Source organism: Zeugodacus cucurbitae, chromosome 5, assembly GCF_028554725.1.
Source record: "Zeugodacus cucurbitae isolate PBARC_wt_2022May chromosome 5, idZeuCucr1.2, whole genome shotgun sequence".
Classification (NCBI taxonomy): domain Eukaryota; kingdom Metazoa; phylum Arthropoda; class Insecta; order Diptera; family Tephritidae; genus Zeugodacus; species Zeugodacus cucurbitae.
The window spans coordinates 9,966,074-9,977,421 of NC_071670.1; the positions used below are offsets into that span (position 1 = coordinate 9,966,074).

An 11,348-nucleotide genomic window follows, 5' to 3' on the forward strand; every position below is an offset into this window, starting at 1 on the left:
TAGTTGTAGATATGTGAGTGAAAATGTATTCCGCTCTCGGAAATTATTTTCTCTGCTATTATTAGATTTTCCCTTTATAGTTGTTCATACATATACTGTTTCTCTTATCGTTGGATTTATACTATTTTTTATTAAAAAACAAGTAATCGCAGTAATCACTACTTTGCATTCAATGCTTGTTAATTGTGGTAATTTAAACAAAGGATAAGTAAAGCAGTGTTGGAACTATACTGATTGTACAAAAAAGAAATAGTAATAGTATTAAATGTAATCATTATTCAAAAGTTGAAATTTTGACTCAACCTATGTATTCATATTCAACTTAATGTTCTCAACTGCAATACTTACTATCAAGTCTTTAACTACTTTGATATTATTTATTTTTATTTGCCTTTCAGCTTTATTTTTGGATATATTTTATGCTTTCTTATTTGTTATATCCATGCCCGCTCCGTTGCACTCCATTAACTGCATTTTATTTGCGTACACTTTTATTTACTTTATTTTTATTTGCAATCGGTTTTCACTTCCATACCCATTTCCGTTACGGTAGAAAAAATAAAAAATAAATAAAAATTCAGATTTCTGCTGCTTGCCTTTGCGACATTTATTGGGTGTGAGTTTTGTATCATAGTTGGAACAGCAAAGCTGAAGTATGCCTTAATAAGGGTTGAAAATAAAAATATATATGATTCTTCTAACATTTTGTCATATTGACTTGTTTTCATTCTTATTTTTTGATCGAATTCATTTGAGTTTCTTTTTTCGCTTTCTTTCTATTTGTTTTACATATCTGGAACCTTTCGTGCGTATGATTTGCATGCATATCCTTTCACCACCGATTTTGACTATGTGATTTACTCACGTCCTGTTTGTTCTAAGGGTGTGTAGTCGTATTTGTTTGCATTTCACTGCATTAGATGTGACTCTATTTGTTTCTATTGTTGTTATTTGTGGAAGCAATGGATTACGTGCTCATCAGCTGTAATTTCCAATACCTTTGTCACCATACAACCCTTATAAATATATATTTTAAAGTATAAGTGGATATCTTCCGTATGCCTTTGTTCTATTACAGTGTTTGCTTTCATTTATTGATATTTTAATGTATGTATATGATCTGTAAATATCAATCTATAAAGAATACAGCAAATATTCAGTAAATTTTTAATCAATACAACATCAACTATGGACACAAGCTTTGAATTTTCTTTGGTCAACTACAGTCTTTCCCTCTTCTCGTTAATATGTGCCGCGAAATACTTTCGTTCATCTATGGTGAATATGTTTCTACTTCTCAACAGTATTATGCTAAGAAATTATTATATTCTGATCTCTTTTCAAGAAAAAAATAAAAACGCTAGTAACTTCTATTATATTATTCAAAGTCTCTCACATTTTTTTATTCAAACACACTCATTTAGTCCGCCAAAAAATAATCATCATACGGCACATCTTTGAAGAATTTCTTCAACAACTCTTTCACTTTATTCCCCAATGCCTCGTTGATAATCGGCGTCAGATCATCACTGAGTAACCGCCAGTTGTCGTTCAATACCTGGAGCATGCTCTCAGAGAGCGTTTTGTCGCCATTAAAGAGGTTTGTCATGTCAGTGTGAACCCTAGAAAAGAGAGATATGAGAGAGAGAGAGAACGAACAATAGAGGAATAATTGTCAAAATTCTGTTAAATATTAAAATTTATATTGAAGATTACGATAGAGTGGTCCGATGGCTAGAGAAATTAACTAAAGTTTAAGAATATCTAACTTACTTGTCCATTTGAGTTTCGAGTTTGATGGTATCAGCAGACAAATAAATTTTACCATTACGCTCCTCCACTTTGAGTGTGGTCGAAAAGCGGGTTTTTACATTGTCCAACACCATAGTGAGTTCACCTTCACCTCTAATAGGCAACACAAGTATATTGCCATTGATCTTATATTTCGACTTGATAATGATACGCGGATTGAAATTTTGCGTGACGACTTTCATTGGTTTACTGAGATCTTTGCTGAAGCCTCTAGAGGTACAAGATATTGATATTATATTTTCCGAGCACAATGCACTTCTCTCTCCCAACTTACTTGATCGATGTAACGCGCGCCTTCGTATAATTATGTATCTCCACATCGTTCATTATCAAGTCAACTTTTAAAGCACTATTTTTATCACCCAACATTTCAATCTTATCCAACTTCAACGGCTCCAAAGCTGGTATATCCCTTTCAGGCACACCTGTGGCAGCTTTCTTAAACAACTTGTGCGCCTGCTCGATCATGCATTTTTCATCGGCAAAGTGGCATTTCGTAATGGGTTCAGCTGGAAAAATAATGCGAAAAGTAGTTTGGTTAGTTCCATGTCGACGTAAAACGACTCTTAATCAAATAACGTCGAAAAAAATATAACTAACAAATATTTCTTTCCTGTAAAAAAAAAAATACTGGACAAAGATGGATACTGACATCACATCAATATCTTCTTTTATAGCGAGTCCCGCTATCAGTACCAAATATTTAACCCGAGGTTCGAAATTTATGTCTCAAAGTAAGTAGTTCCGGTTAAAGAGAGACCGCCTTCTTTATCGGTTTCATTTTACTTTATAAATTTTATCGGTTTCATTTAATTTGCTGAAGTATTAGGCTTAGACCCCTTTACATCTTTGGCATAACTGAAGGTACTTTTATGACTATCTAAATATATCTAAATCGACGTCATTTCGCCACGAACTTTCCTAAACCCCACGTTGCAAAAAGAGTCCGCGAAGGTCTAATATTTAATTCAAATGCGGTGTTTCGCAGTGGAGTTGCCTATCCTCGAACGTCGTGGGTGGTCTGTATCCCTGGGAGAGGATCACTATTTATATATTTAGAAATCGCCGCCGCCAAGGTCAATAAAACTAGTTTTTGATTCGAACCGAATTTTGTATTTGGACCCATTTTATACACTGTTATCCGCTATCTATCGCAAATTCACTTAATACCGTTAGTATACTCGCGGACGTTACAACGACAACTGACAGAATGATGCTTAGTGAAGCTCAATTTATAAAACTACTAAAAAGTGAACTTTGAGTGATCATGAGTTTGAATAGTACAAATATGGAAAATTAAAATTATTTTTACAATAATAGCAACGAAAACAAGTATTTACAGCTAAAACGTGCTAGTAAAAATTGATGATTATTGAGTTTCGATTTTAATTGCTCCTAAATGATGTTTCACGCGGTAGTTTAATTACGTTGATTTTATTTTAAATTTTTGTATAAATTATAGTATTTATTTTTTTTTCTATCATTGAATTTACAGTTGTATGTAAATTATATTTAGTACGTCGATAAACAAAGGTATTTTAGTGAATAACTGCAACACAAGGTATTAAATTACTTCATGCATATTGAAAATATTAGTTGAATTCTCTTTTGAACACATTTCAATAAAGCTTGCACCTGTTTGTGAGTTATTTAATGCTTTTTTGAACTTGACGTCAGGTGATGAGAAAGTGTAAATCAAGTCAGTAATTTTTAGTTTTCATTTTATTCTATTACGTTACGTAATCATTTTGTAATGGGTAATCTGGTCGCAGTGCGTCACTAATTTTCAAAACAGGTGTGCCAGTAATTAAGTTGCTTGCTGTAATAATACATCGATTCAAAGAACAACAAACGATATATTATTATTATTTTTAATTATTTTTTAATTGTATTAATTGAAATATATTGCGTACAATCACTTTTTCTACACTCGCAACCTGTTGCACAGAGTATAATAGTTTTGTTAACATAACGGTTGTTTGTGTCACCAAGAAATATAAGAGTTAGATATGGGGTTATATATACATAAATGATCAGGATGACGAGTAGATTTGAAATCCGGATGTCTGTCCGTCCGGATGTCTGTCCGTCCGTCTGTCCGTCCGTCCGTCTGTCCGTCTGTCCGTCTGTCCGGGCAAGCGATAACTTGAGTAAAAATTAAGATATCTTAATGAAACTTGGAACACATGTTCCTTGGCACCCTGAGGAGGTTGCTTTCGAAAATGGGCAAAATCGGTCCACTGCCACTCCCACAAAATGGAGAAAATCGAAAACTTATACAGTGTCATAACTAAGCCATAAATAAAGTTATGAAAATGAAATTTGGAACATAGGATCCCATTAGGGAGGGGCACATTTGGATGTAATTTTTTTGGAAAAGTGGGCGTGACCCCGCCCCCAAATAGGTTTTTTGTATATAACTCGCAAACCAATAAAGCTATATAAGCCAAACTTTCTGCAGTCGATTCTTCTAGTCATTTCCTTAGACAGTCCAAAAATGAAAGAAATCGGATAATAACCACTATACAATACATAAGAAATGGCAGAAGAAAGCTGCACTGAGATTTTTTCACAAAATGGAAAATGGGCGTGGCGTCGCCCACTTATGGGTCAAAAACCATATCTCAAGAACTATTCGACCGATTTCAATGAAATTCGGTATATAACACTTTCTTGACACCCTGATGACACGGGTAGAATATGGGCGAAATCGGTTCACAACTACGTCTACTTCCCATATAACTCAATTTTGCATTCCATCTGATTCGTTTACTTTATAATGTATTCATAAGGAACCAATGAAGCTAGCGGAATAAAACTTTACACAAATACTATATTTGAGCTGCGACATCACTTATGGAAAAATTGTCAAAATCGGACACCGAAAATATAGGTAAATCACTCAGATATTTTTATGTAATTCATTCCCTCTGAATTTTTTTCTTATAACAGTTTCTCTCTGTACCTGAAATGGTAAAAATCGGGTCATAACTTCCCCCAGATCCCATATACCTAATTATAAGTAATATTAAATTAAGCGAGCGTATAGTCTTCGATACATTGTATCTTGGTGGGGAAAACGAGTGAAATCGGTTTAGGAATTACCTCAGTCCCCATATACTATTTATGATGATTTTCGTTATTCTATTGAACTTTATACCAAATATATGGGTCGAATTGTGTTATCTTTATAAAATTACATCAATAAATTGCGAGAGTATAAAATGTTCGGTTACACCCGAACTTAGCCCTTCCTTACTTGTTTATTTAAAATTCAAGCACCAAAAGAGCACGACTGGTTATGAAAAGTTAGCCCATACAAACGAAAGTATAGAATAGAAATTTATTAGCACAACAGAATTTAAAAACCTGTCTTTTAAAACGAAATTCAAAAACTTTTTCTCTCTAAAAACAGCAAATAAAACGGCTAGCAATTTCACATGAAATAATAAAGTTCAGATTTCAAAGTATTTCAAATAATTTAAAAAAATTGCAGAGATCAGCGTAATAGATGTAAATAGGTCGAGGAATAATGATCAAAGATTACATTTCAAAGAAGAAGGCCAAAGGTCGAGGCTCGCAGTTTCAAGTCAAAAGATCATAATCCCTAATCAAAAACAAATACGAGAACGACGGATCGTAGATCAAGGGCAATATGTCATAAAAGTTGAAAGGAAAGTAAGAGTAATAAGTAGATGAGATGTAAATAGAAACCGGAGAGCAAGGATCAAAAAAACATTCAAGAATGATACAAAATAGAAATCAAATCAGAGATGCGCTTACAAAAGGACAAAGGTCGGAGATTAAATATAATACTACATTAATTATCAAAGATAAGGAACCGGAAGGACTTATGATCTTTCAGTTGATCGATAACAAACACGAAATATCGAAATAAAAAAATATAAAATTAAGTTTGTGCGATCAAAAGGCTCAATATTAAATAACAATCATTAATGTTAATGTATCAAGAACGAATGTAATAAGTCACATATCAGAGATTTTAGATAAAAGGAATGGTATCCTCATACCATTTTTTGGTTTAGATCAAAGATATATCATACTGTTCAACATTATGTATCATCCTACATGGATTCCGTAATATTCTAAACTAACCAATCCAGGGCCTCATATAAATTTAAAGATCGGCACTAAGAGATTTATGTTTTGAAATATAAACCACGTGTATCAGTGTTTTTTTTAAATTAAGTATCAGGAACATATGTTAGCGAGTAGAGGTCACAGATGGGGTGCGATACGTGAAAGTTCGAATATCACATCAGTTAATAAGAAATCGAAACCATGATCAAATGAGATCAATAATGAATGAACGAAAGGTTTAAATTATTGAATGTGATGATTAATTATCAAAAATAAAAAATTAGTTATGAAATAATTTTTATATTTAAGTAAATTAAAATAATTCACTTGAAATTTTCGTAGCGAAAGTGAGAACTCGACCTTCTTATGGTACTTAATAATATTATGAGAGCACATGCATATCCAATTCCCTTATGTAATACAGGAAATTAGCCCCACTGGTACATACTAAATATACTTGTTTACATGCATGTACCTAAATATATGAATGAATGTGCATGTGCTTTAAAGAGATGTTAGAATATATCAAATGTCATAAATCTGATTAATTATTTCCATTACATAGTTATATGCAATATTATAATTACCAAGAGTGTAAACGGCAGTGAATGGTTGTATGATTGTAAGTATGCGCACAGCTGTTCATCGTATTTGAAATTCACTTCGCTGCAAAGGAAGGCGAGGCAAATATTCATCTTTAGTTCAACTGGATGTGTGTGGCTTTCTATGTATACATAAGTTTATGTATATGCACGTGTGCGAGAGTGTATGTGCATGTAATTTGAACATTATATGTATGTGTGTATGCTCAACTAAATACCGCCAATAATTAATATCCTCCGCGAAAGTTTTAATGAGCCGTGAACTGCTTAAATTTCAGTGAGCACTCACTGAAGTTGAGAAATTATGTGAGCTTTGAGGTGATGCTTCTTCTAATTTCTTGAAACTTAAGTAGCATAAGTATATTTGATTGGCTTCGAAGAAGCGCATAAGTCGTAAATTTCATCTCTCCTCCCCCCACTCTCCTACTTGACAACTAGCTAGACAATTGAGCTGTAGACACTAAAAGAGAGTTAAGGGAAAAGTTTAAAAATTATGCAAACTTCACTTAAAAATGTTCGAATGGACTGACTCGAATGGCTGACTGAATGGCTGATCGATCAAATTATTTGTATTCTTTGAATGTGCAAACGCAGCATGGGATTGAATAACAGTATATGTGATGTCAACAAAGGTAAGAAAGTTAATATAAATTGTGTGGATTTAGAGGTTGGTAGAGCTTCGAGGTCTGTTCAAGATGGGGTTTAAGACAAGATGCTCATATTTTCCTCCCCCTTTAAAATAATGGTATATTGCCTTTCGAAGGACGATAATGATTGAAACAAATTTTCAATAGTTTCATACTTAATAGTAGTTCGGCAACGAACCTATGAACAACCGAGTAGCAGTTACAGTGGTCTCTTTTCTTTAATTTCTTTTGTTTTCCATCCCACATAAGTCAAACATTTTGCATATATTGCATTCAGCAGGATATAAAGGATATCAATGTTAATAGCTTTTCGTTGAATTGCCGGTTTGTCTTCCTTCCTGTAGCTGTTCAACTCAAGACTTAAGCAACTGCTTACATTTATATTCCAATTTATTATATTTCGTTCCAACGCTTATTATTAATTGGCAAATATAAAATATACAGACACTTAGGTATGTCCTTTCAGCATGTTTAGGATACAAAAGAAGTTTAGGAAAAGAAGAGGTAGCCTACTCTGCTGTGAAAGGTATATATGTATATGCATACATATATGAGTTGGTATAGGAGTGTATGGGATGATGCCACTTCTGTTGGGCTATTGTGTGGTTGCTCTTGATTGCGTCAAACAATCTATTCAGATATCTCTTTGTTGTTCTTTATTTTTTTGTTTTTGTTAATGTTTGTTTTGTTTTTGTAACCAATTGATTGTTACATACATACATTTACTTATTAGGGTGGTACTAAATTTTGTATGTGAAAAGTTGTCTTCAGTATTAGCTCCTAACTTGATAATATCAGATTCAAAGATAAAATACATAAATTTTGCTCTCAATTCTGCAATATTAAGGCGTGTCACAAAGACGAAAAGTTGTGATTACCCTAATATTACAACAACGAAATATATATTTTTTTGCATCCAGTATTTGCAGTCTTAGAACGCAGTAAACAACTAACTGACCAAATTGTAAGCCATATTAAATACTGTTAAGACAATATGAATTTAGAATCCTTCTAACTAATCGGAACCGGTCGTTTAATGGGATTTAGAACTTACATGTGAATTTAGTAGACCTTCTCAAAAATACTTTTTTCACCTTAGAACCACCCTAATATTTATTTACACAAATATATTTACATACGCATATGCGTGTACAAATATATTTCTCGTTGTCATACGGAGAAAAATATAAGATTGCTTGAAAAATATTTTATTAGATATATTCATACTTTTTTCTCATCCCTTTTTTGCTCCTTCTTCTCGCCTGCACACAACTTCTATTGATTTATTATGTATTTGTAAGTATGTTTGTGTTTTGTTATTGTTGTTGCTGAGTGCCCATTCATTTTGCTTTATAGAATTTTCGCAAATTCATGCAATGAAATTTCCTTAACTTGAGATATCCCAACTGCTGAGCGCCCAACAACACACTACACATTCATATCTCTGAAGTGGAACCTCACACAAACAGACGCATAAACACGCAAGCACCTACGATGACCGAGCATCCGACCCATTGATCGCATTGAAGTGATGAAACATTTGATTTAATTTATGTATTCTAAGCGTTTATGGCATAACTTTGTTATGCTTCTGTGTTGTTGCCCATATTGTTTGCTGTTGTCACCTACTTTTGTGTATTGACAGGAGAGTTAACCATCGTTTATCGTATCGAAAACAGACCAATGAGTCATACTTGGGTGAGATATTTATTGGCCTTAAACTATCGAAATGACCCAACTGTCATGCCACATACTAATACATGAGGCTTATATATTCGTTTGACCGGAAAATAGCATTGTTGCCTGCTATGCGGTGTGCAAATAGCTAGATAGGTGGTTGTCAGACACATATTAGTTTGTCATATAAATTGGGTTAAACTATTTAAGCATTCGTATTGGAAATGACAATTTATAGCCAAATGTTGCTAGGAGAGTTTAGATAAAGTTTGTGGAAAGCTAGGAGTTATTGTGAAAGCTTTACGATGGGAATGATTGGAGCTTTCATAATTGCTTCAGTGTTGGCAGGGCGACTGTAGTAGTGGAGTGTCTTGAGTGTGGGTCTGAAGTTCGGTAGTTCGTGAATCAGATTACGATAGAGAAACCACTCTACCTACTATACCTCCGACTATATGACTTGATAAAGTCCCTCATAAACGCAGTCAACGTTATTGGAATGAAATACAAGATCTTAGGATCGACTACTTCTCAGATACTCAAGTACCTATACAGGAAATAACACTAAATTTTAATCTATACTCTCTTAAGATGAAAGACTCAGTTGCTTCGTCGTACATTGTTTCCGGTAAATCTGATCTTGAGGGCTGGCCTTTCAAAATATAATTATCTGTAGATCCAACCCTTGGGTTGTGCTGCTACGGCAAAAAAAAAATTTCGATAAACAGTTTGAAGAATGCTGTCAAATTGACTATCTTTTGCTGGATAAAAATCCGGAGTATTTCAGGCTATATACGAATACGACCCGAATACAGTTAAGTCAGAAAGTCAGATCGACTTGCTTTTACATAAGTCATATTCTTCATCTGCGTACCTATCTCAATTTTGTTTATTATTTTTCCAAGATTCGTTAGTTGTAGATTTTAAACAAAGGCCAGGTATTTTCAATCGACTGGATTTTGGGAGATATGCCTTTGCAAAGAACTCAAGGCAATGAAACCGATTTAAGTATGTCTAGAAGTCCTTCCATTCAACAGTCTTTGCCCAAAATTGTTGATTCACTAATCTGTCATCTAGTCCCCCAGAGTTCTTATTCTTTTTAAGAGACGGAGCTAACTACGGCTCCTTAAAAACATTCAACAAAATCTTGACAACGATGGTGTGAGTAACTTTCGGAGATCTGCGGTCTTAGTATTGCTATTAGAAGAAGTCGGGTGCTTGCCTTCCTTTGAAACAACCCACTAAAATGAAAAATGATAATAAAATGAAAATTCACTCAGAAACCCGGAAACAACTCAATAATTTGCAGAATTTCAACTCTTTGGATGAAAAAATGTTATCGATGAAAATATTGGTCGTTCTTAGTTGTACTCTTTATTTCTAAGTTCGATTTCCTGTTGGTTGTTTATGATTTGACTCTTTCTAAGGCTTCTCATATTATTCAACACATACTCACACACCCAAACATTAAATAATAATACTTTTAATATCATTTTTTTTACCTTTTTGTGTACCGTTATAAATATCCGAGAAAACTCGTATTTGACTCGAATTTCCAATGAAAAATACAATAAATTGATTTAGTCTTCAAACAAATATTATGATGGAGTCGCAGCCGTAGTTTATGTGCCTAATATTCACCGACACGATATCCTTGGATATGCGCTTAATATATTATGTATGAGTTACTCAAATTTCTGGCATATCATTTCCATATGTGTGGCAAAAAAGATGAAAATCATTGTTTTGTCATTCATTTTGTGGTCTTTCTTCCTATTTGTGTTGTTGTAGGCTTTTTTCTTGCTGTTAACACATTCATTGATGGGGTAAATTTTAAGGTCTCTTATATGGCACGCACCTTTTGAAGATTTATTTATGTATTTTATTGTGTTGATGCTATTGTTAACGCCTTCAAGTGGAAAATGTGCTCTCGTCGCTAAGGCTTCTGAAGTCAGACGGTGAAGTAATGAGATATTTATAACCAAATATGGCTGGATGTGTGTTTGATTGTCATGAATTATATGTTTTTTCAAGAGTTTGGTTGAAAAAATTGCTCTCAGCAGCTTTGGAGAGATTCGAGAGATTTGTAATATGAATAGGTAGTTGAGTCTCTTCTGACGGTTTCGTCGGTGGAATTAGTCGAAATAACGAGTCTTAAGTTTTCTCACATATTGGTTACCATTTCTGTATATATCTCACGAATATCTCTTTCTGCTTCCACCTTGGAAATTAAAATAATTAATAATGTGTTCAAATAAGAACGTCACTCTTTTATAGCAGATTACAAAACGATAGAACGGCTCTAAATTATAGCTCCCATCTGACTGGCATCTGACCGCTTAAAGCCGACCAAAACGTTCCTCCCAAAAGTCTTTTCAATAAATATTGGCTATTGTTATGCTCCAGTCTGATCCGACTTTGTAGTACTCATTTATATTGAAGATTCGGCTGATCGGTTGATCAGAGATACCCTAGGTTGTCCGTGCACCAAGATTCATCGTAGATGGAAACA

General features: G+C 33.8%; 1 protein-coding gene across 1 annotated transcript; it reads right to left on the reverse strand.

Moving 5' to 3' along the window:
• Positions 1–1,063: 1,063 nt before the first annotated feature.
• Positions 1,064–10,357, reverse strand: LOC128922226 (circadian clock-controlled protein daywake-like). The gene is made up of 4 exons (XM_054232031.1): positions 10,339–10,357; positions 2,087–2,321; positions 1,774–2,022; positions 1,064–1,622 (listed from the first exon to the last, which is right to left on the reverse strand). The coding sequence occupies exons 2-4, from the start codon at positions 2,278–2,280 to the stop codon at positions 1,421–1,423; spliced, it is 645 nt and encodes a 214-aa protein (XP_054088006.1). The 5' UTR covers positions 2,281–2,321; positions 10,339–10,357; the 3' UTR covers positions 1,064–1,420.
• Positions 10,358–11,348: the final 991 nt, after the last annotated feature.